The 26,666-nt window shown below is 34.9% G+C and overlaps 1 protein-coding gene across 23 annotated transcripts in view; it reads right to left on the bottom strand.

Moving 5' to 3' along the window:
• GPHN (gephyrin) overlaps positions 1-26,666 on the bottom strand; it is a 303,525-nt gene that overhangs the window by 71,304 nt on the left and 205,555 nt on the right. For 17 of the 23 annotated variants that reach the window (XR_012628894.1, XR_012628893.1, XR_012628892.1 and 14 more), the window contains one exon: positions 7,709-7,765. The exons of 5 other annotated variants lie outside the window; for them this stretch is intronic. Coding sequence is in view for 15 of the 18 variants with exons in the window: in XM_074868123.1 (XP_074724224.1) it covers positions 7,709-7,765 (57 nt within the window). In the remaining 3 variants the exon portion in view is untranslated. Of the gene's footprint in view, positions 1-5,616; positions 5,689-7,708; positions 7,766-26,666 lie in introns of all 23 variants that reach the window. One more of the 23 variants, XM_074868127.1, reaches the window with a different exon arrangement.

Here is a 26,666-nt window from a genome sequence, read left to right on the forward strand (position 1 = left end):
CCCAAAAACCAGAATAACTTGCAAAGTTAAATGACTAATGGCCAGATATAGGTCAGTAGAAATCTGCAGATTATGTTCCTAATCAATGTAAAGTGCTTCGATTCTTGAGGGACACTGTCTACTGCCAAAAGCTTTCAGCACAATAACACTACAGTTTTATTGATTGCTTAAGAAACACTTTGTTTATACAAATACCCATTTTTCTACACTATTAATCACTCAGACATAACTCAAGTATTAAAAAAAAAGGACTCTCCAGTTATTTATAGGATTTCTTTTCCTAACAAATCTGAAAACCCTTTATTTGGCTGAAAACATGTAATGTTTCAATTACAAGGAGTAATCTGAGTTTTGGTTTGTTTCTTTTTTTTTTTTTTCCTTAACTTTCATTAGATTAATAATGATCTGATGACAACTGGCTGTGAAGAAAGAGTAAAAACAACCTAATAAATAAAATTTAAAAAGACATGGTTCTTATAAATGCCTTAAAAATCTCCTCTTGACTTTTTTCTAGGGGTGGAAAAATGAATTATCAGAAGCCCCAGCAAAACTTCCTTAGACTTCAACAAAATTAGTATCTGTAGAGCAGTTTGGATACATTTGTGGTAAATATGAACACAGCAAGAATTTCCATCTAAATTATTAGTGACCACTTGCTGACTTAGGTATTATGATGGACTGAGCAGAGAACATGGTACTCATAAAAAGTCTCTCATGAATATTCTTCAATCTCAAGTATGTATTTCATAATTCTTCATTGAAATATAAAATACCACTTCCAGGAAAATTCTACAGTCACATTTGTCTGTGTTCATCTCCATTATATACATCTATACAGGTGCTCTTTCTTCACTGAAAATTTTTTAATACTCAAAAAATATTTTTGTTCCTTTCTGGCATTGTGTATTTTGTTTGCTTTTCTAGATAACATTACTAAGGAAATCTGAGTCACTTCACAACATCTTAGATGGTCACGCACACTCAGCACTTTCTTCACCTGCTGGGATGCTTTCTTATAGTGAGATGATTTGCAGAAGGATTAAGCCACAAATAGAAAAATCCACCAGACAAATAGAAAGACTAGAAAATGCTGTTTTAAGAAATCAAGTATTATTTGTAAACAGTCTATTTTGTTAAAAAAAAGGAAAAAGAAAAAAGAAAAAGAAATAATCCCGCCTGACAGAGCAAAAACTGTTTCTAGAAATACTGCTTTGAAAGCTAAGAAAGATAAGGTGTGCTTTTGCTTAGAACGGGGGTTCTGCTATTCACCAAAGACTTTTGAATGAGTCTCTAAACAAGATTCTCATAAATAATATCCAACCATTTTCCCTGTGGTTTGTCTTGCAACAGCATGGAAAAAGAATCATTAGCTTCAGTTTTGTAGGTGAGGATCCAAAGAATGCAGTAACAGCAAGAAACATCACAGCAGCAGTTTTTTAAGTATCAGCAACTTGATAAACAGAAACAACTATGATGAGGAGGTTTGGAATCATACTCTGCAAATTTTGGAAGAATTTCACATATCTTGGCTGTTCCTCACACTGATTTACAAGGGGTATGCTAGACACATCTGTACTACTTAGACAACTGCTATAAGTAGAATGCTATTTCTTTCATTGTCAAATTATTCTGTGATCTAATTATCCATATTTTCATTAATATCTAGGCTAAACTTGCCATTTAACTTCAGTCTTATTCCTATTAGTATTTAACAATTTTACATAATTTTGTATTTTCTTTTTTGTAGTTCCAGTTGTATAGAGGCAAATGATAATATTCCCTTCACTAAAATACCTGTGTATTTTATTTCTCCCTATGCTCAAACACACGCACTTTTCCTTAATCTCTTAATCTCAGTCCAAATTATTTTTCTTATTCATACATGTATAGACTCTCAATTTACTTATGTCATTTTCTCATAATGATGAGATTGAATGTATGCTCAAGTGTTCTAGTCTCAAAATGATCTAATGTTCTTGAGGAAAGGATTATGCTCATACCACACTTCTGCACATAGTGATTGCTGTTTGTTTTATTTTAAATAGGATCACACAATGACACTGCCTCATCTATTGCACACTTATTTCCTGATCATTTCTATGTTATTGCTTTCTTGCTAACTAGTCTCCATTTTTGAGCATCTGCCTGATTTCAGCATTTTGTAAGTGTATTGCTTCTCTGTTATTAAAATTAAATGTCAATGCTTTTCAAAGATCCTTCAATGATCCTGCAATCCATCACCTACTCTGCTTACAATTTGTTGACATATATGAGCTCCAGTGATTGTTTCTTCCAGTTTGAGAGAGGGGGCCGCTCTCCTTATTTTGTATGCTACCTGACAATGCCTACATATTGTGTTAGGTGAAGTTAATGTGTTAACATTTGAGCTGCTGGGCTCTTTCCCCCCATGAACATTCAAGTTAAAGGGCCATGTTGTCAGTCACAAAAATTCCCCCACTGTGAGAATGATTTTAAATGAGCTATGCCCATTTACACCAACTGAAAATCTGGTTCAAAGGCTGCAAAGGCAATTTGTTGTTAGTCTGAGGGCCTTACTGGCTTGACTCAGATCTTTAATAATGGAATATTAAGACCAGGAATAAAAGCCCCATAAACGTAATCCTTCATCATGATCAAAGGCGGCAGATACTTAAAGTAAGACAGAACATGGCATGCAGGAGACCGTAGACCTTGAGAATCACAGCTCTGTGTGAAAAATTATAATCCTGGTTTCATTAGACATCATCTACGGACAGTATCTGGCCTCTGGTATGAATTCTGAGAATTTTTCTTGAACAAAACCAGAATCTTTGATTTGGAGCCATGCTGATCAAAAGCCACACAAAATTTGTTTGGCATATTACTTGGGAACTCTGTGTACAACTTCTATACTTAGAATTATTTTTTTTCTGATGGGCTTTCCATAATATTTTTCTGTAGAACTTAAACTTGCATTTAAAATCCTTAGCCTGCTCAATTAAAAAAAAAAAAAAATCTTAAAAAAAACACAGACTGAAGCAGTATTGTTCTGTTGAATTTCAGCTGAACTCCACACTCTCAGGAAGGTATCAATTTTAGCAGGTATTAAGAGTTCTAAAATATAAACCAGTCACTTGTTCATCTCAGTAGCTAATGTACTTATTTGCTACTGCTACATTAATTTGAACAGTAGGAGAATGCTAAAATATCCACGTGATACTTAAATATTGTTTAGAAAAATTAGTCTTGTAAATTCAGCTTTAAACACTGGTCTCTGGGAGGGGTCAAAGGATTAAGTCATGAAAAGAACTGGAATAGCTTCAAGGAAGATGAATTAAGATCTCAAGAGGAAATGGAAAACCAAATTTCAGGGTAACTTTTTTTGTAAATGGTTATGCGTTACTGCTGATATTAAAACTAATGTTTTACAATGAAAACTACTCAACCCCCTAAACTGTTTAATTAATTTATATTTTCATGCACGTTTTTAGTGCAATTTTAAATATCTGTGAGACTCTAAACTTTTGGTGGAATCTGGGATATTCTGCAGAATTCCAGTGTTTCCTACATAATTACAATGGCCTTTGAATTGAATCTGGAAAGCATGTCTTTGCAATTCATTCTGGAACAAAGGTTCCACCTTAATAGTATACACAATTGTGCAACAGCATTTCATTTTCACTTATGGGGCTGGCCATCAGATACTAGATGTTCCCCCTCCCACACCATTCAATACATTTGCCACATCATAGGAGTATTAACAACTTGCATCTAAACCCCTTTCCAAAAGCAGTATGGAAGAGAAAAATTATTTTAAAGATGAACTATTAACAGATCCCTCCATTTGTCCACTATTTAGTAAGGATTTGCTCTTTTCTTTGATCAGTCATTTGTATATTGTCTTTTAAAAAGTTGCCCTATCTAAAACATCCATTATTGCAGCATGAATCAGAGCAGCAGTGACAAAGCAGCAGATTTTAGTTATATGTTATTATACTTGCAACGTCTCCTGCTTGTTTTAAGAAACTTAAAGGGCATACGCAGAATACTTGCAACATTTCTTAGTTCACAATCTGACTTCCTTACTTACATTGTGTAGGTACAGCCATGAAATAACAAATAGTGTCACAGAGGAACAGGACAATTTCACGACAACTAATTTGTCATGGCTAATGTGGTCACAATTTTTCATGTGAAACCTTTCCCCACATGACATTCTGTGAAATAATGTGTGATTAGAACACCTTTTTTGTAGTACAAAATTTCATGGTGTTATTTTTTTCTGGCTTTACATTTATTCACTAGTACTAAATGAATTTGAGAGTGAGGAGTCTACAAAATCTGAAATATCACATAGTTTATTCCCCAAAAAACTTGATTCTTAAAGATATGTCAGAGAAAAGATAGATTCCTTTAATCAAACTTATTTTATAGGAAGCTGCAATATATTAGCAGCTCAATCTCCTTGTATTTGACCTGCAAAAGACTATAAACTCAGGGACTTCTATTTGACAATGAGCAGAAATCAACTTTATGTCAGATACATAGCTGGATATGCAAAAGCATCCAAAAGGGGTAAAAATTATCAAATCATTATCATTACCAAAATTATCTTGCACTATACAACCATAGTGGATTATGTATTAGAATGATAGTGCTGAGAATGACAACAGTCATAGTGTATGGAATACACAAACAGGACATGAATCTAAAGAAATTATTCTGAGAATCTTCACTGGATGCATGGGCAAAGGGATAAATGATTACTAACTTTCACATCTAGTATGCTCACAACTGTCCCTTTTTTCTAATTTTCATTATACTTTAAATTACGTGGCTTAAACTCATTTCTATAGAATTGCTGAAAAGCTGATCTTCATTTATGAGGTGAACTATTAAACACGAGTTACTGCTGTCTGTATTGTTATCTTGGATTTGACTTGCTTTATTAAATATTTCTGTGAAAAATGGGCAACTTCATAGGGGTTTTATGACTAATACACTAGATCCTAATCCTTTTTTCACATTTTTTTTCATTAAAGAACAAACCTAATGCACGAGAAATATGCTGCAGAATTTTTTGTATTATGCTGCTAAAAAACCAAGCAACAACATTTGCATAGCTGGCATTCAACCAAATATTAACCTATTTTGTGAGATAAAATAGGGATGCAAAAAAATTAAAGGCAAAGACAGAGGTACATATGAACCTATATGCTTTTGGGTTACCTTATATCAGCCACAGCTGATATCACTGCTATCAATCACTGGCAGAAGATATTTTTATCCTTTAAATTAAGGATATCTATTTTATTCGTTGCAAAATTTAATATATGGAAAACTTTTAGATATGCAACTTCAATTTTGGAAAGGGATTTTTTTAGTTGCTGTAAAGCCAAGCAGTTTGATTAGCATTCATTAAAATGTAGTAGGATATTCTTTTAAACAAACCCTGGCATTTAGGTCAGGTTTCTCACACACATTAAAATGAAACCCCAGCTGGAAAAGAAAGAAAACACAAAGGGAGAAAAGAGAGAGAGAAAGGAAAAAGATGGGTATGAGAGGACAAACCAATCAGATTTGGTGTTACCAGCCAGTGGAAGTTTTAAAAAAACAGATCACCGAGTGAAATCGTACATTTACTCGGAGAGAGCATCCTTTGACATTGCCTTCTAGGTGATCTCTGAGCTCCTCCAGCTTTCGATGGAGCTACATGTAAACATCAGAAAATGAATTGAAAAAGCAACCTGTTCTCTTGTCACCTCTTTTTTTTTTCTTTTGTTCTTTGTTTTTGTTGTTGGTTTGCTGGGTTTTTTTTTAATAAATCATAGAATAACACATTTCTCACTGCCTCTGGCAAAACATTTCAGGACATCAAAGTGCTGTGATCAACACAGACATACAAGCTCAGTAAACTCGGAATATGGAAACAAGATATTTTTGCTTGATTAACATGGCCCTTTTTTCAGTACAGGAAAAAAACTGAAAAATCAAGGGACAGATCATTGTAAAGCTACTGAATCTCTGTTACATTGTTCATTTATTTACTTATTTGCTTGATTACTGGTAAGGCTATGTTCTAGAATTTATTTCCATCAAAAATAACTTTTTAGAGGTAAATTTTCATGTTTGGGAACCTCAATTAGGACTTCCCATTTTCTATAAGGATATTCATGTAAGATTTTGTGTCTAAATATGTATTTTGGGTTGTGAAATTAAACCCTGGGCAATCAGATACAGAAATAATAATCCTAAATAAGGTTTCCATAAAAATAACAGGTGAATCCCACCACCTAAATAGCTACATCTTCTGCATATGTATATGCATTACACATCTAGAATTGTATGTGATGACCCATTAAAATCCACAGGTCACAGTAATTACATACATAATTTTCAAAAACAGCATAGAAACTGTGGCTGTCTTGCATTTTCCTCCATGTGAATTCAGTGGTCCTGAACGTCTCCCACTGAAACAGTGCCTCATTCATGTACAGTGCTCTTCTCATCTACACTGTAACTAAAACCTCTTCCCAAAACACAAGATGAAAAGATAAAGCCTCACAGACAGTGAGGAATGCTACAGATGCCTCTAGCTATAACTTGTATAAACAAATAGCAACTGGCTTCTTTTTCTATGCTGAGATCAATTTAAATGGTGGCATTACTGGAAAGAGGTGCATAATTAATCCTTCCCCTCCCCTTCTTTATGCTCAGTGAAATAACATTTTCACAAAGAGCAGCTGTACAGCAGTGTTAGAGAACAGAGGGGATGGCTTGTCCTGGAACAAAGGCAATATGCACATACAAAACCAAAACAAAAGATCAAAAACCAAGAAGGCAGGAAAGGCAAGGAGAGTGCAGAAGAAAAATTAAATAATTAGCGCTTCAGAAAGTTTTAAAAGGAAATAAAGTGGAAAAAAAGTGAAAAATTGGATGGCTGAAAAAAGGCAACTGTTGAGATGGAACCTTAACAGAATGGCTTGGACTGCATATGATCAGCATCTTCGTATAGATTACATTCTGTGTTTTAAAACATTTATTAGGGTGTAACACTATGCATGGTGGGTACTGATTTAGATATCTGCCTGTTCTGTTAAGTGCTCTAAATATCTGAGTACGTTTGTACAAACATTAAAAAGGCAGAAGGGACTAATTATTAGCAAAGAGTGGCTCCATTCTTATTAGCCTCACATAAATCTCTCTCTCATTTCCTCCTTATTTACTATGATTTTTTTTCTGATTTAAAGGCTAGATATACATGAAATATTCAACTCTCTTGTAATGGTCTTTTGCAGAATTAAATGCAAAACAGTGTGAGCACTATAAAAGTTTAATTATGTTTCAAGATGGGAAGCAATAGTCTGAAGATGAGTAAGTCACTTCTCCATGTAACAGGCAGTTAAGAGACAACAAACAGCACAGATCAGAGAAGTGGTTTAATCATGATCACCAAATTACAGGCACTTCAAGAAAGTTGTTACTACCTCTTATTTGTGGTGACATTCAAAGCTAAATAACTGGCAGCCTGCCTTCAGTAGGTTGTTCTATGTGTAGCACAGAAACAAACAAAATGTGACCCAACAGCAATAAGAATACTGAAATAAAAATGATGGGATGGTGAGAAATGGAAAAGCCCCTTCCCTCCCTCCCCTCACCTCCCCCTTCAAAAGGAAAAGTGTAGGCTATAGAAGAAAACTTGCAAAATAAAGGTTAGAAACATATTTACTTTGAGTGATCCAACTCTACTAGCAACTCCTTTGCTTTCATCCGGCCGTCTAATTTGCTACAATGGGGGAAGATGGGTAAAAAAGACAGAAGAATAAAGAAAAAGTGAACTTAAAAAAATTTCCACACAATCAGTTAGCAGTACATGCAAGACATCAATTTGACTCTCTGAGACACCTCTAGAGGACAAAGACACAGACTCTAATTTCTGGAATAAATGATGCTTTATCATGGCATTTTAAACTTGCTTTGTTGATCATTTTTATTTCAATATATTACCAATCTGGCACATATGTTGCATGCTGAATTCTCTAACATTTTTTAAAGAATACATGTTACTTATCTGATTTGGATATGAAGAACAATGAAGTCCTAAAACTCTAACTGAAGAAAAAAAACACCCTATACCTTCTACAAATCAAATGATCACAGTACGCTATAACTGGGAGTATCAGGCCTGGCAAGTATCATGACTGATACCTGACAGAATGCAATACAGATTCCTATTGACCCAGGCCTAGAGATTTTAGCCACTGCTATCAAGATTCCCAGTTAAAAATTATGCTGCCCAACCAGAAAATTTTAATGCCAGACCAACATTAGATTTTTATTTTAAACATACCACATATATAACCTCTCCCCCAACATCTCCTACCATTATTATATACATTTTTTTCCTAGATGATGCAGAGGATGGAAGAAACAAATAAGGTAGCTGCTTAAAACGCTTCATATTCTTAGAAGCAAGTAAAGTAAACATTCATTTACAGCAAAAGTTCTTTTCAGAATTGCTGAATCCAGTAAATAAGCCTCTTTAACTGATAAATTAAACTTGTGTCATGTCATTTGAAGCAGAGAGGAAGATGACAATAAAAATGACTTCAGGGATATCCTTCTAGTCTGAGTCAAGACTGAATTGAAAGTTTTTATTATCTGATGGTTATTTCACAGTTTATGTAAAACACAGTCCCACACAACTGAGGTGAACCCTTTCAAACCACATTAACTGTCTTTTCTTTAAGAAATCTCAGCAAGGAAGCCAAAGACTGAATGAACCATGGAAATTCAATGATGCTTTATGCTCTCTGGAGCACGCTAGCAAGAGCACAAGTTAGATTGCCCTGTTTGTTTTCACCTGACCCATGCAAAATGGAGAAATTCGTATTCAAAACACAGTCAACTGAATGGTTTTTTTACTTGCACATGATTCACAAGAAAATAATTCAATTAATTAATATAATAACAATTTAAATATTTTGTTTGATAGGATGTCCACTAGCAAAATACACTGGAAACATTTACATAAATCGTTGCTTTCCTTCCCTGGTCTTATGGCATTAAAATAGTATCTGTTTTGAACTCTGAAGTGAAACACCCACATTATTATTGTCATGGGACTCCAAGCACATCTCCAAGCAATTCTAGTATACTGAACAAGAAAAAACTCATTCTCAAATAAAATATGTCTCCATTAGAAGACAGATTCAATTAAAATATATGCACTTGTAACCTAGTTGCTGTATTTTTACCAATTAAAAAAAATAAAAAGAAAGAAACCTCAAGAGGCAAAAAAGATCCTTATATGAAAAGAAAACAACAGGAGTTAGAGCAAAGATGCTTGGCCCAGTACCCTGGTTGAGATATTACCAGTCCCAGACAATAAGACATAATCAAATAGAACCCCAATTCATGTTACTAATTTGAAACGTTTTTCAAAAATAATATTTTTTATAAAAAAGTAAGAAATAAGAAAAAACAAATGCTGATAATCTCACATAATGACATGGAACTAGGTCATTAAGAAAAATGCTACATACCACAGAAACTTGGGGGAAAATTTCTAAGTGACAGCAATATGCATTGCACTTCATGGAAAAAGTTTTTCTTCTATTACTTACCAATGTGGGTATTGTGGCTGCTCAAGTTGTGCTGAAGGTTTAGGGTTCAGTCAGAAATGAGATTGGAGATATTACAGGTGCATATAACTGACATTATTTACTCTTTCTTTCTTCAAAATGTATAAAGGAATACATATGCAATGTGTACACTGCGAGCAATGAAATTATAAATGCTTGAACATATAAATTACAAGGAGATAGTCTAAGGTCAACTCTTGTTTTACATCCATGGCACAGTTAATATACCTAATGATAACATGCTTTCTACAGGAACCTTGCAGAACACAACCTGGATGCTTCTCAAAAGATGAATCAGAGCGAATCGAGTGTCGCACAAATTCTACTACATCTGTTCTGGGGATCAAACAGGGTATCACTAAGAAGGCAACGGGTAGTAGGAATAAATTTTTTTTTTTTTCCCTATAGCAAATGCCACAGAAAGGAATTCAGGTATATCCTTATCTCACTCTGGTCAACTCCTGTATGATGTTCTAGAAGTTGACTGATAACTTAGTATTCCAGAAAATGGCATGGATTCTATGCTCTATTTTTCAGTAACTCAGCTAGATACAAGAACCCCATCACAGATGAACACTTATAGCTAGAAAAGATTAGAATGAAAGATGTGCAGGTAACTGTTCTAATCTAAAGTATGTATACTTCTGTCCGCATCACTTATGTGATCTAGAAATGAGACCTTTGATTTTTCTACTACCCATTTGTAAAATGAAAACAGTACTTCCAAGCAAAACACAGGACTAATAAAAAGAACCTCAACAGTGACATTGAAAACAAATCTTTCTGCCTCAGATTTTACTTTTTAAAATTTTTTTTATACCACAACACAAGCTAAATGAGTGGATTAAAGGCAGGAGCAACACTAAGTAGTTATTGGCAAAACATCACCTGAAAGACATGAGGGTTTTAGAACATTCTGAAGGAGGAGAATGAAGATACTCAGTGTAATGAAGGAAGAAAGGTGTTGTGTAGGGAACATTCTAGGAAACCAGCAGGGTATAACGCACTGACATTTAAAAAAAATGCATTAGATTTACATCCTTTTCTTATTCACAAGGGAATAATAGTAGGAGTTAATAGCTAAAGATTACCTACAGGTGTCCCTATCCTGATATCTGAAGAACAAGGTGGAGTTACAATGGGAGTAGAATGAGATAAGAAGCCAGTGGAAGAACACTTAAGAAGCAGGGAAACCAGAAACAAACAGTGAGCAAAGAGGAGTGCTCAAATATGCTTAATGGACTTGGTAGAAGATAAGTGAAAGACCTAGGTACCAAAGAACAGACGCTTAATGTTTTCTAAGCAGAAGTCTCACATATGGCTTCATTATTATTCCTCTACCTTCTAATAGAGCGCATTAGAAATGTACCTGTTTATCTTAATCCCTGATTTTAGTCTAGAAAAAAGAATTTAAAAGACCTAACCTTAAATATATATAAACCAGCAGTTATACTCATCATAAAGAAAGAACAGCTCTGAACAACTGGCTAATCTGAGATTCTAGTTTTAGTTGGATTTAAAGGAAGAATTCCATGACAGGAGAAACAGCCTCAAATACTTAACACTATCCATCTTAGACTCCTTCCCCTTTCTGATAATATACCCTGTCGCTGCTACTCTAAAGTATCCCTGCTTACTGCTTCTGACAAAGAAATTGGGATTTTGCAGGACCTAAAGCTTTCAGAAATGTGTTTTCACATCCACATCCACCAAAAAGCCAAACCTCTGTCAGACTTTTTTCCAAAATCCTGGCTAATACATACATGGTTCATAATGACAAAGCCTTTTTGATATGATTGAATTACTTAATTCTGAAACTGAATAAATACAACACTAGCAATGGAAACTGTTTACAGCAGTGGTTTAAAAAGAGGGTAAGTTCCTTACTCAGTGGCCGGGGCATGTGATGTTGGAAACATGTTAAATCAAAAGCAAGAGATTATACTACACAGTGTCCAAATCAAGTTCAGATTATCTGCTGTACACATAAGAAAAATGTAACTGTTCTCCCACTTGACCACTATGGCAGAAATCAACAATGAACGGTGAGTGAAGAAAACGATTAATATTACTTGTGGAACATTACATCACTGGGTCTGCAAATAAATGTTTTTGCATTTGTCATATGTGTTATCTCACATATCCCTGAGAACTGCGTTGACAAACATTTTCTGTTTTCTTAGACCAAAATAGTCCCTGTTAGTTCCTAGCCATGGCTTCTTGTCATTGCACCTAAGTAAAAGTCCCCTTGTGCTCCTAACCTAGTTGCCTTAGGGGATGTGCAGTTAAATGGTGTAAATATCCTCTATTGAATTCTAAATCATGAAACTTGCTTGCATCATATTTGTCAATGTGACTACACATACCGTCAAGAAATATTTACGAAGATGTTCCTTTTTAAAGTAGTTTTTTGGACGTGAAACAGTAACATTCACAAGTTTGTACATGATATGAGGAAAGAAGACCTCCCTTGTTTTCGCAGTTGTACTTGCCATTACCTTCCTTCCAGTTACCATTTAATCTCAAAAGACAGGGCATCATGGTAAGAAAGGAATAATCAGTTTTCGAAATCTAGAGCATAACTGTCCATATGATGCTCCTACTTTGGTTCACTTCCTTCAGCAGAATTCCACAGCACACTCCTGTTTGTTTTTTATTCCCCCCAAGGGCTGTTCAACTATCCAAGGCAAAATATGGAAGAACAACAATGGGATAAACTTCTCTCCAGTCCAACATATCTTAAAGAGGTGTTCTATGATTCAGTGAAAAGGTAGGTGGATGTATAAAAACATTAAAATGATCTTAAAGATAAATGCATTGAGAAGACAAAAACATTAAAAACTTACAGAAGAGAAGCTAAATATAAATCATAATATATTCAAACATCCCCCACATGAAGGGACTTTGAAAGAATACAGCGTATTAACTACAGGGATATTTAGGAGCCATCAGCAATTTGTTATCAGAAGCTTGGAGATTCCTCAATTCCTCCTAGAGAAGAAGGGGGTCAAGTTGATGAAGAGAAACCATAAAAGCTATACTATGCATATTATTATACCATTCTGTTCCAGAAAAATGTTCTTGAAATTTCTCACACAAATTCTCACACAGTTCATATTAACAGAGAAACGTATCTCAAAAGGATAACCCAACTGGCAATGGTTTTACATCAGCTGGCCAGGAACAAAAAAGTTTATGTATTGGCCAGATCACATAAGGGAAGTGAATCCAAAGGAGATTAAATCTTATGAAAAGGGAGAATGCTTTTTCTGGCCCTTAGCCATGTTTGTCAAAGTTCACAGTATACAACAAACTAGAGATAAGTGAAGGACAGTGACATCCAGAAAAAAGGAATAAACTGTAAATATTCCATGGCTGGCAAAAAGTCATTTACTTAGTGAAGTAATTACATACTGCTTGTCAACAAATTTGATGTTAGGGACTGTGACTGCCAATATCCAAATACTACATAATAAATTACTGATATGGGTGGGATTTCTTACAACCCTTACTTTCCTGATCAACAGTGACAAATTCTGATACAGAAATCTGAACTCCACCTACATTTCTCTAATAAGAACAATGCTCTACATCAAGTGAGCAGTTTCTACTGCTAACAAAGAGCTTAATATATTTTTAATATTGCAGCAGATCAATTCCTTTTAAGTTAAAAAATGCATTATGTATAACTTTTACATTCATGCATGAAAAATAGACTCGCACTTGAAAGTATTTTCACTTCTGCAGTTTTAGGCCAGACAAACACCAATTAGACGGGGCTTCCTAAATAAATGGGAAGTATTTTCAAACAAAGGGAATACAAGCTCCTATAACAAACACATACATCATCAACCAATAAACATATTCACGCCTATGAATTATACTGCAGTATGGCATAAAAGTTTTATTAGGGTTGCTGCACTTCTTGAAAATGGTAAACCTACAAAAGCATAATGTACATGAATGCTAATGAATGCCAATAAAACATCATTATCATACTATCACAAATTTTGTTCTCACTACCCACATTTTAATTTTAAATTTTTAATTGCTTTTTTTTAAATTGGGAACTACTATTCATACTGTTCCATGTGCAGATGAGGGAACAGGTGCAGGTGGATGAATCAGTGGTAAAAAGTAATGCAATTTTCTTGCAGTTTTGGAGTTTAGTACATTAATATCACCACTAGATCAATGCTCTGTTAACACACATAATGGCAAAGACAATGTAACCATGTCCTTTATAGGATATTTTGTAATACACTGGTTATTTTACACCAAATGTGGCAGCCTAGTTCTTTAAAAATATCTATTTACTTCAGTGAAAAATTAATGGTCAGAAATCAGATCAGTTGGTAGGTAAAATGCACAGCCAGGGTAAAACAGACTACAATAAATATAAACATTACGTATTATGCCACTATTCTTAGTGACTTAATATACTAAATCTCATTTGAATTGAAACTCTGGGCATCTGAGAGTTGGGTGCTTACTTTCACTATGCAGTTAACAAAATACACAGGCTTTATGTTGTCCAAGACTTGAAGAGATTATAAATGATGAGTAACAAAACTGAATGGCTACTCTTGGCAGAGGCACGCCCAGCCCAACAGGAATGGTACGGAAATCGCACAAAGGGCTCCCACTGATTGTCAAGAATGCTGGCGACCAGAAGGCTTAATCAGCCTGCACAGAGCTGTGTGCTATCAAGACCAGACTGCTCCAAGCAAACTGATTGAGAAGTTCAAATAATGTATGCTTCACTTTATTATATAGGGGACATGTATGCACAAACATATAGGGACCAAGTTTTACAGTAGGGTTTCCAGACCCATTTTGTCTCAGAGCTTTCAGTCGCACAACTCTCCTGTCACACAGCTAAAGTTCCCTAAACCTTTCTACCCACTCAAGGCTACCTTTCTCCCAGTTCTTTCTGACCATAGCCCTTTCTTTTCTCAGAAAGCTACTGCTGCCTCCTGCCAAGCTACTTCCTACTCTTCAAACCACTCTAAGACCTGCAGTCTCATCACTCAAGAGCCACAAATACTGCTTTGCTCTATACTGGACCTCCACCACTCAACCTTCACATCCAGTTTCTCCTTAATTCAATACTTTCAATCCTCTCATTTCAGACCTGCTTTGAACATTTTTTCACTGGCTGCTGGTACATTTTGCTCCCTGCCTATGACTGCAGTCTCATTTATTCTCTGGCTTCCCCCACAAAGGAAAGCAGAATTTGCATCTCACGCTTCTGGTAGAGCTTTTCAAAAACCAAACACCTGTAACATATATCAGAAATCTGTCTTGAAAAGCAGAGAAGTTGTTCACGTTTAAGGAAAACATAAAAACACAGGAAGTCCTAGGTGAAGTTTTGAGTGTTTGAATACCTTTCCCAAACTGACAATTCACTTCTGAATGTGCTGTTTTTGCCTTGTTGTCCTAAGCTGAACTGAAGTTCTAAAAGCTGCAGGGCTGTTTATATTTAAGTGGAGGACAGTGTCTTTTAAGCATTTTTAGACACTAAGCTAGTTCCCATCAAAGATACCTTGGTGGTCATGGTGAAAGCTGTTGCATCAACAAAGTCACTTAGAAGTGACGTGATCGTGGGACAGCTAGGTTATAAAGCAAACCACCTAAGACATTTGCTCTCTTTCATCGCTTTTAGCTGCAAAATTAAGGGAGAGATGTTTGCATTTCAGCCCAGTGCAACAAGCAAGATCCTGTCTTTCTGAAACAGATGGGCCAGTGGGTCTCTAAAGGGAAGAGAAAACCTCTTTGAGGGTAAGTGCATTTAAAGGTTGTTCTTAAATATCTGTAATATCCTGTACTTTATCTTCTTGAGTAGGCAGGGCTCTGTTTAGAAAACCGTGTAAAGCTTCTTGTCACATGTATTTCCTTACATCTACACATCCTGAAGAGTTCAACAGTGAAAGAGAAGTAAGGATACTGGGAAAGGGTGTGTCCATTAAAGCTATAGGAAACATATGATTAAAGCAGTGAGACAATAATCTCAGAAGATGAAGATAAGGTGGAAAGATCCAGGATTCAATTCACTTTGCAGAAGCTTAAACCAATATGACCTTTACATGGCCAGATACTAACAATAACCTGGGAAGTGACCAAAGTCAATCTTTGTTCACACTGACGGTGCTGTTGAATGAAATCATTGTCCAAGGAGGCTGCCTTTGTAAAGCAAATAAAGTGTTGCAAAGAACTGCCATACCAACAGATAGAACTCCTTCCTCAAAGGCATTCCTCACATTTTGAAAACCTTTTTTTAAAAGAAAAAAAGCAGTCCTAATAAATAAACTGTGATGAATGGTGCAAATTTCAAAGAGATTGCCAACAGCTGGTTTGAAATCTTGCCAAACTTGTTAATATTTCTTATGGGATGATTTCCATAAATCTACTGTAGGATGTTCAAGTGGGAGGCCCAATTTCCAACACCGTCATTGGAGAGAAATATATTCCAAATGTAAGTGCTTTGAATTTCTCACCTTAGGGATCCCTATTTGTCATAGACTTTTCCTGTAAATACATTCCTACAGTCACCACTATTGCTGGTTTAAATAAAAAGCTCTTTACTGAAATATATGCAGGTTTCAGTAAATGTAAATATAAATAAATGCCTATAGTAATTCTTGTCCAAGAATATGCAATGCTACTGTGAAAGTGATCAGAAACAGATAAATAACCACTTCCTTTCCTTTCAAACAAGCAAATATACTGTTGAAGACTAATTGAAGAAACCAAATTCTACCCTGTTCATAAATGTCCCTTTTAAATAGATAATATGTATTTTGCTTTTTAAAATGAAACTAAATTGGTGATCAAATTAGGGGCAATTCATTTCAGACATTAAAGATAAATCTTGAGTGTAATAAACACGGGGATTCTCTTCAATCGTTGTCATTACTATTAATCATCTGAACATATTCCAACACCTAATACTGAGGCATCTGTGAATGGCATCATATCTTCATGGGCACATAATTTCGAACTCACGTTTTACCATGTCATCAGAATTTTGTCATGATTTGTGCTGCTACAGTTTCTTGATTTTACAAAGGCAGAAATATAGAAAAAAAATACTATTCTCTTACACAATCTCTTTAAGGAACAAAAAAACCTCTTTAAACTGATTGCTGATGTTCAAAATGGGACTATTCCCTGGAGCACCACAGTGCCTTCTCCCTTCTCCTGTTGCACACTGAAAGTTAAAAACAGGGAGAACAACCTATGATCAATATTTTACTAAACAAAAAGTGGCACAGCTAAATAAGAATTTTCTCAAACACTGGCAATGCACTTAGCACATGCTAAATTCTCCATGCAGATTCAGAATACTGAGTTGAATAAGCATTGACCTAAACCTTATATGAAGTACAAAATAAAGGACTTCTAACACACATTGTGAGAAAGGAGGTAGTTAAAGGTGTAAGCAGACAGAGACGTTGAATTCAACAGGATGAACTCTATTCAAAAACAGAATGGCTGTTTACGAGAAGGCTGGGCAAAAGATTATGACAACTGTTCTTTTTATTCTAAAACCCATTACATTTTCCATTACCATTGTTCTCTCATTTCCTAGTACTGTTTGTTGATGCTTAGTGATTGTTACAATTTAACAGAACTATTTAATGGAATGGACTCGGCATGTTAGGGATTACAATAATGTTTTCCAACCTTTCTGGATAAATTTGCTATAGGGCTTACCTCATCTCATTGCTTAAATGGCTACTGTTCATTTGAGGTGCTCTAAACTGTCATTTATCTCACTTTGAATATATAGAGTGGAACCACACCGAAAGAGCAAGTAAAGCAGCATTGACATAGTGCACACATATTCCTCTGGTATGATTGCACAGTACCTAGGCTTAGCTGGGATAAAAGGTTATGTGTACACACATATGCACAGATTTTTTTTTTTTTTTTTCCAAAACCAATAATCCTGAGGAATAGAGAGGCACAGAATGAGGATTACACACATCAACAGGTATAAGCGAGAGCATTAGGGCACATACTAAGTAGGATGAATGTTCTCCTTTCCCAGCCAAGAAATAATTCATGGGAACTTGGCAGAAGAATGCTGAAGAGAAAGCATCTTGTACCTTTTTTTCGAAGCCTTCTGGGGAAATACTTGCTAAAAATAGATACAGTTCAAAAACTTGGGTAATCACTATGATGTAAGAATCTACCTAATGAATGAAACTCTCAAATTCCTATAGTGATTGCTAAATCCTAAAAGACAATGTCTTGTCTTTTCTGTCTTGGAAAGACAAATAGATGAATGACTATATTCATATTTGACACATTGCTGTCCTGACCTGTAAATGCAAGGGTAACATGATTCTGAGAACTAGATTTTTGTAAATGAGAAAGCCTATCTGCTTGGGCAAAAAAGATACCAGAAACAGGACCTTGATATAAAAGAGTTCTTAGAAAAAATTCTCAAAATTGAGATAAGGTTTATGTTTCCTATGTCTTGTAGAAAATATCTTGTAAGCTCCATGCAAAACCAGGAGATGACACACATATTCTACAGTAAATGGTCTATATGAGCCTTACACTCAGGCTCAATCTGTTTTTTAGATAAACAACTAGCTTTCTGGATAGTTGTTTTTGTTATCACATCAGATCAAGAATGACTTCACAGTTTTATACTATAATTAAATTGCCTAATTGTTTGACTACATAAAGACAGATTTGCTCTCAAGTGAGAAGTGTTTCTAATATGGATGCAATAAATCCAAAGTGAACAGGTACTCAATTCAAATTAAGACTGATCTTGAAAAATATACTTTTCTGTATCAACATCAACAGTTTTATCTACCAAGGGACACAAATGACACCTTTCATCAGCCTTTTGCAAAAGTAACATTCTAACTGAAGATACTTTGACAGCCAGCCAAAATAAAATCTTGAAACACTTTGACTCTGTTTTCCTGAGTGGATAAGAACAAAAAGCATTGCCAAGAAGGCTACTAGGTCTAGACAAAGAGCCTGGCAGACATGAAAATAAAAGATACTATCTTGCCTAAGCTAGAAACAGTTAAGTACAAAATGGAGTTAAAGGAATTTAGAACAAGGAGTAAAAGATTTCTTAAACATACAAACAGGAAGTAGAAATGTTATAATTTGAGGTTGGGAAGACATCAATGGTAAACTAAGTAATGAAAAGTAATACCTTGCCTGAATTTTGATTAGAGATGATAATACACGATATGGGAACAAAGGCATAGTGATCAATGAGAATTACTATAAAGCCATATTACTTTTGATGAGGCAGCTGCTCTTATAAATAGATGAAATGTAGGACAGGAACATATAGAAGTAAAAATAGAATTGTTGGGAAGGTAAGGAAGTTGCTAGTTGGAAGGTAAAAATATATTTTGCTGAAAGAGGAACAGGTGGAAGAGAAGTTATGAACATAGTTTGCAAATGAGTGATGTAGAAACTGACCTTATCTAGCATTTTCAATAATGATTTTGACACAAAAGTTAGGAGTGCTCTCAGATAAATATTGAAGGCATCATCATTACAGAAAACTGAAGTGATCTCATCAGCAGGTATTTGATAACATTGAAGACTGCTGTAAAAGAAATGGATCAAATTTAACAAAAAGTTCTGAGCTAAAAAGCATCTTTGCTACATGGGCAAGGACTTGACAGTTGGAGAAATGACAGAGATTATAAGTCCATTGTACAAAAGACCAGTAAAATCTCATATAAGCAGATACACAGTTTTGATCACAACAAGGAAGGTGAAATCTACAACAAATGAAGGAAAAGGCTTTTGAAAGAGTCTTTTTTGAAAGGATGAAAATGAAGGAGTTTGACTTAGTTAATTCATAAAAATGAAAGTTTCTATGCATCCCTTTTATAAGTCTATCTGAGGAACAAATACATGATCAAGAAAAGACTGGCTTATTTAGGTTAAAAGGCCAACAGTGGCACAAAGGCCACTGAGTGCAGAGTGACCAATGAGATAGCAAGGTTCTAAAACTATGCTGGAGACAGCTGTGCAGAGGGGAAAACTATTTTTAGTTTGCCAGTCTTAGATGGTATTACATATTACAACATTAAACAGTATCAATATTGCCCAAAATAGGAGATAAGATTCACAAAACCAGGAAGTGCCATTTACTTTTAACTTCCTTATTTCCTAAAAAACTTTTCAAAGGTGAAAATGGACTTCAGGGACTACTTGTACCCTCGCTAAAGGACCTACAACTTGAAGGCAATTCCGTATGTACATCATCCATTGGAAAAGCAATGTCTGTGCTTTAGATTCTTGCTTCTCTCTCACATCTTGCATCAGGTAGGTGCTACCTACTTCTGTGATGGAACCAGTGAACTTTTACTGCAGATGATACATTAACCACAGGAACATGCATGACTTGAAAGAGCCTTACTGGTCTAAATTTCAGTTTTGGCTCCTGTGAACATAAATGCTTGCTGCTACTAGACTACCATTACTTTTTACAGCACTTTGGGGTGCATGTACACATGAAACAGAGTATCTGCAGAAGCATGATATGATATCAGGACAAGACTTGCTTCAATAGCAAGCTAATATAGACTTCTGCATAAGAATACTTCTTGAATAACTAACAGAATACATTAAGAGTGGTAGAGGAAAAATGTACATGTATGGATATGGAAGCACCAGAAAGCATAGCAGAAGGGATATAAGAAAAATGTGTTGATAGCATACAGATTAGTAGTTCATTTAGTTCACAGCACTTCATGCAGCTTCTGGGGATACCCAATCAGTAAAACAAGACAACCTAAAATGATTTACAGACCAAAACAAAGAGTTGAGCCACTGAGAGATGATGTTGTAATGATAAAAAGCACGTTTAGATAAGGAGAACACAGGATAGCGAGCAAATCTTACATATTCAAGAGGTGGAACTGGATGGAGAGACAAATATCCCCTTAACTGTTAGCTCCTGAAGAGTATAAAAGGCACATCCAGCACTGACTTAACGGATACCAGTGTAAGAATAAACCTAGAGAAGTTGTGGAGGACTTGATAGCTGGTGTCCCACATCGTATACATCATTTCAAGCAATCCTGACCAGACCAGGTGGGTACGCATGTATGGATGGCTTAATGCTGGACAGACTACTGAATGCATGTATCTTTGTGCTCTTGAGTATGTAGAGATGAAAGTATGGCTGAAATCCTTTCTGTTTTAAAGTAACACCACTTACTTCTCCTATAATATCTGGCATTGAACTCTGCTACACTGTCACTAAATTATTTACTATAATAAAAAAGAAACAACTAGAAGAAAGAGAATTGTAGTCTATCCTTGCAAGTACGTTTTTGAAATTTCTGATCCTTTTAGCAAAAAAAAGAACACAGCAAGTAAGTGACGTGGATTATTTATGTCAATAGTCAGTGCAGGAACAGAAGCAAGCATGCCCATACCTGAGCTGTTGACTAAAATCAGGTTAATGTATGAATGGCTGAAATTACAGAGTAGTGGGAACTGAGATACTAAAAAAGAAGAGCAGTGGAAAATCAAATTCCTACAAATAGAACATATGGTTATATGAAAATTCAGCACACAGACGCATAGTTCTACTCTTGAAACCATATTTCATAAAGAAACAAAAATAAATCAATTGGCACAGGTAATAAGAACTAATATCCCCAAGGAAAAGAGGAGGAATGGAGATGGAAAGTCAATATTGCTCCAGGAGGCCAACTCCAGCAAGACATCAAAATGATCACCAGGCACCAACAGACTCAACAAGCATTGGTGACAAGACCAGAACTAGATATATTTAAAATGGAGCTAGCAAATATTTTCTGTAGAGGTGCATTCATAGTAATTTCTAAATGAAGAAACTGGATGAAAGGCAGATGTAACTACATTGCTGCCTGGAGAAAAACCATAAACCAACCCCAAATACCCTAATCTTGTGATACATCAGAATTCAAACCAGAGATTTTTTTTGGATAGGAACTGAAAAGAAAACTAATGTGAGAAGGATGCACATCTTTTCCTCTTCTTAAAGTAATGCTGAACTAAAGTTATCAGAATTTGAAAAAAACACATGGAATTTGAAGGAAGCATAGCAATAAACAAAAACTCTTGTTCCCAAAGCTAATTCTAAAAAACATTACAAGGAGGAACTGACAAGACGATGCACCATTAGCATACACAGATCAGAACTCGTGCAATGCATGTGTGAGTCAGGATGTCTGCACTGAATTATTATTCTCTTCTGGAGGGATACACATGCAGAATAGTTACACTTTGAAAGAATAATTATTTTCAGGGAAAGACTGAGAAGCTTATTTCTGACATGTTTGAAAGTTTCACTGGAGTCAGGAAAAGAACGGAATTCTGTTGCTGAATAAAATACCAGCTGGTTACTAAGAAAGAGCAATGTAGGAAAATTTTGCACATTAGAGCTTCTTCATACGATTCAGTATAGAACAGGTCTGAAAACATAGCTGATTCTATGAATTCAAGAATTGTTCTGGCTGCCAATTCCCAATGATTCTAATATCCTTCTTTAGCGCTGCTATAAACAGTTCTTGGGCATGAGACAAGGAAGGGAACTGGATTTTGGCACTGCTATACTATTTAATACAGACTCTGGTTACCAATGAATACAGTACTACTTGAAAAACAGATATTCAATGAATAAAATGACGTCAAAAAAGTGCCTCTACTGAAATTCAGTGTTCAACTTAAACTTGATGACACAAGTCTTTATTCTAACTCTGCATAAACTTGTTGATGGGTCTATTTTGGTACTAACAAAAAACTCCAAAACTCTACACCCAGATTTTTCAACCTTCCTACAAAGTGAAACTTTCATTTTAGTAAGGATTTTAGTAGACTTTGCTTTTATTATTTATGTTGTATTTGGGTTTTTTTGATATCCCAAGCATAACAAGCTGCTTCTTTCTTAGTTGCAATGTCTCACTTTTGAAGCTGTGGCATTTAGTGCTTTAACTAACAAATGATCAGGGGTTTTAACCAAAATGTAAACTAAAAGTAAGACTTGTTAGAACTCAATCATCCACATGTTTTGCGAGGACAACATACTTTCAACAGTGAGGAAAAAAGGCACTGATTATATGGAAAATATTCTAGTATCTTAATTAGCAATTGATTTCAAAAACCACTGCTGCACTGTATTGAGGAGAACCTGAGAAGATACAGTAAATTGAGATGCAGTAGTAAGCAGGATTTTTCGTCTTAAGGCAACTCTAGCTTTCTACTCCAATATATATTCTCTCAACATCTCTTTTCACTAAATATAATTTTCTGTGATCTTGGAATGTGCACTGAAAAAAATTAAGAGGAAATAAACCCCAGAAATAATCAAGAAGACATTGGAATTTTTAGCAGGATCAAATATCTAACTAAGCCCTTGTGTCTATAAACAGCTACGTGTTTTACAAGAAAAAGCAAGAAAACCTTGTAGTGCTTGGAGTCTGATTTCACCTACCTAGATCATCCAAACAAATTAAAAAATCCATTCCACTCTTCCATGCTCCTCAACCATATCACAGCTAAATAGCTCTGCCAAAGCACTTGCTACTCACTCAAGCAAGTTCCTAGGTAGAAAAAACTACAGCATATGCAAAATTAATAAATAGAAAAAAACTTTACTTGGGAATTTAGTGTATGTGTATAAACTTTAAAACATATTCACGTACTTGCCATATTGTTTCACCTTGATGACCACCTTAAGAAGAAATAGTAGGAATCAAGATAAAAACTATGAAATTTAACACACTCAATGTATGCAAAATATCTACCGTATGGATAAAACTACAGCTTTACAAATCATGTCCTGAACAGCATCTTATTATTAACTAAGAATTTCTGATAAGCAACCTGATCTTTCTTCTACTGAAAAATACTGAATGTTTCTAATGAAAAAATTTGTAACAATAATTGATACAAAAGCATCTTTCCAACTCTACCTGCTCCCATCTGCTCATGTCACTACTTCACACAGTAGTTGTATATTAGAAGTCACAACACTAAACTGAAAACATATATCATAATTAGTTTTAGTATTAATTTGTAACTCATTTGATTGCGTGGAAAACTTGGATCAATGTGCATATTCAACATTAAAGCTATGGTTCATGACAGAGGTGTTCAAAGCATCATTTTCACTGGCAGCAAGCATGAAAGATGATTGAGATAATAAAATATTCTTTGCCACAAATAATTCTCATCAGCTTTTTTTTTTTTTAAAAAAAACTTTAATGTATTTTTGTAGGCTTTTTAATTTCAGAAATTCTCTGCAACTGAAACATTTACATAAATTACAAGTATACTTTTTATATTAGCAATATTAGGTCTTTAGGTGAATGTCAACTTATGAATTATAAAGATAACAGTTCTTAATAGGAGACAGCTATAGAAAGTAACAAAAAGTGGTCAACTAGCAGAATTAAATGTACTATGCTACAAGGAAGGTGTGGATGGAGTGGTGGATAGATGAAATGACCATTTTGCTAGAATCTAAAAAAGTAGCCTTGCTTGCTCATTTTAGCTGTAAGACAGAGCATATATACTTTTCTTATGTAGGAATTAAAAGCTATCTATCACAACTACAAATATGTAAGGATGTGACTTAACCACCAAGGGTTTCATCTGACTCAGTGTAACTAAAAATTGGATAGCTAGGGAATGGACAGATAATCAGCAAGTAAAGTAGAGGGAGAATTTTTCTTAAGTGGAATATAAAGAGTGGGGAATGAAGTAGCAAGACGGAAAGAGAAAAGAATGCTCTCATCTTAAAAGTACTATAACAAGTTCCCTGGGATCCTTCATGATCAAAGATAACACTGAAAGAAACTGCACATTGAAGTGAAAGAACTGAACATCAGTGAGACTGATGATCTTGCAAAGCGAAATACTTTGAACACCTCTTGTCACTAAAATGTATTCCTGGTGATAATTTAAAACCTGTCCTTGGTCTTCTATATCTGCTTCATTTGACTTTGACACACAACATTGCCAAAAGTTAAATATCAATTACGTCATTTATGTATGGGAGAAGTGAAGACTTCAACTTGAAAGCTGTAATTTTCTTTTATACTAATATCATCTCCCTAAGAGTAGAACAAAATTAGAAGTTTGAAGGAATGACTCAGTCATTTGCTCTGGATATATTCTTTTAAGTTATAGATCTAAAACTTTATACTATAAATTTAAAAAAGCCCCAAAAGTCAACATTAATGCACACATAAAAAAATTTCTCCATATTTGTAAAAGATATTTTACACTAGCTAGTGTATTGCTTTTGTATCTGAAAAGGACATTGCATTTAACTTCATGAAATTGTCGAGCACAAGCATTCACAAAAATACAGTAAGATCTCAGAATCTGAGCAGCTACTGGAAATGTACAAGAAAAACTTGCAAGCCACACTGCGTCATCCTAAACTTTTGTCATGTGAGTATTCAGAAAATTCATCTAACCTTGTTGAGAAAGCAGTAAAACTTTAAAATGATCAAAACTATACCGTAGAAGATAAAAATATCTGTCACAATCACTATCAACTTTATGGTTGAATGACTGAAAAAGGGAGGACTGTTAGTGCAGTTTTCCCCTGAGTAGAACTTAGATGGCCTCTATATCTGAATCCACCTACTATAAATATGGTTTAAATGCTCTTTGAGCTGCAGTGGATTTTGCTTGAAACTCAAATGCAATTTAGAGAACAAGGAAGATGTTCTACAGAGATTTATTAAAAGCTAACAAAAGCAAGTTTGCTTAGTTTTGAGGATGTACCAAATGATAGACAGAGTAGTCCCAAAGGAAATTTGTCTTGAGAAGTTCTGACCTCCCAAGAGGCTACAGTGAAAAATATAATTAGTTCTTTTATCAGGAAGTTAAACTTTTGAGGACTGATTGAGATATAAAGGTTCAAACTCAGTACTCATAACTTACTACTTTGTTAGAAACAAAGATTTTCAGAAAACATGGAAGATAAAGTGTAAACAGTAAAGCAAATTTAAAATTAAATGTTGTATTCTGTCTACATGATCTGTGTGTATATACATAAACAACATTAGGTTTTCCAAAATATAATTATGTAAAGGTAAAGACTTCCTAACAGATCAGTGAGGAGTATTAGAAATGAACTCTGCCATATCTTCTCTCCAATACCCCCATGCATTAGTAACCTGCTACTTACATTCATTCAATAGAGGTTCTCCCATCATTGCAGAAGCTTGATTTTTTTAATGAGACACACACACAACTTTCTGCTATTCAGCAAATTCAGTAAGAGAGATATAAGATTTTATGTACATTTAGGACAAAAAATTACAAGAAAATGGTACAACAAAATTGGAGTATGTAGTTGACAAAGAAATACAGTGCCGCTAGCTCTACAGCTAGACCATTATGCCAAACAATACCTATAATCAAAGAAAACAAAATTGTTTTTTTTTCTGAAACTTCCTCTCCTTTGTTTCATTTCATATATACGTGTTTTAGAGCCCTGAAATAAGTTCCTAAACCAGCAAATGAGGATATTGAAAAGATACACACTTGCAGATTAAAGAAGGAAAAAACCCACCCTGGATTATCAACTGGATGCTGAAGTACAATTTATCTTTGTTCTTACTACTGTGTGGATCAAGAGGTCCAATGTAAATTTAATTCATATTGCATTATTAGAAAGCCAGGATCCAGAAGGAAAAACACAAGAAGTTAAGACATTTAGACATATTGACAGTCTTGAAGTATATGAATGAACCATATTTCTTGACAAATTCAGATGATGTTTGAGAACTTGAGGGTACTGAAAAGGACTGAACAAAAATGTAATGAGCATTTTGTTTGTTTGTTTTTTTTTTTTTTTTTTTTTAAAGTATCAAGTAAAATGAACCAAGAGCTCTCTAAGTGGCAAAGAAGCTTACACTTTTGCGCAAAATCCAACCTCTAGGTAATAGGAACAAATGAGATCACTCTTCAAGTTTATTTTCCAATTGGGCTTTCCTAGATCTTTCCCTATATCAGCTTGTACCAGCCACTTTCAAA

The sequence above is a fragment of the Strix uralensis genome, chromosome 4 (genome assembly GCF_047716275.1).
Source record: "Strix uralensis isolate ZFMK-TIS-50842 chromosome 4, bStrUra1, whole genome shotgun sequence".
In the NCBI taxonomy this organism is placed as follows: domain Eukaryota; kingdom Metazoa; phylum Chordata; class Aves; order Strigiformes; family Strigidae; genus Strix; species Strix uralensis.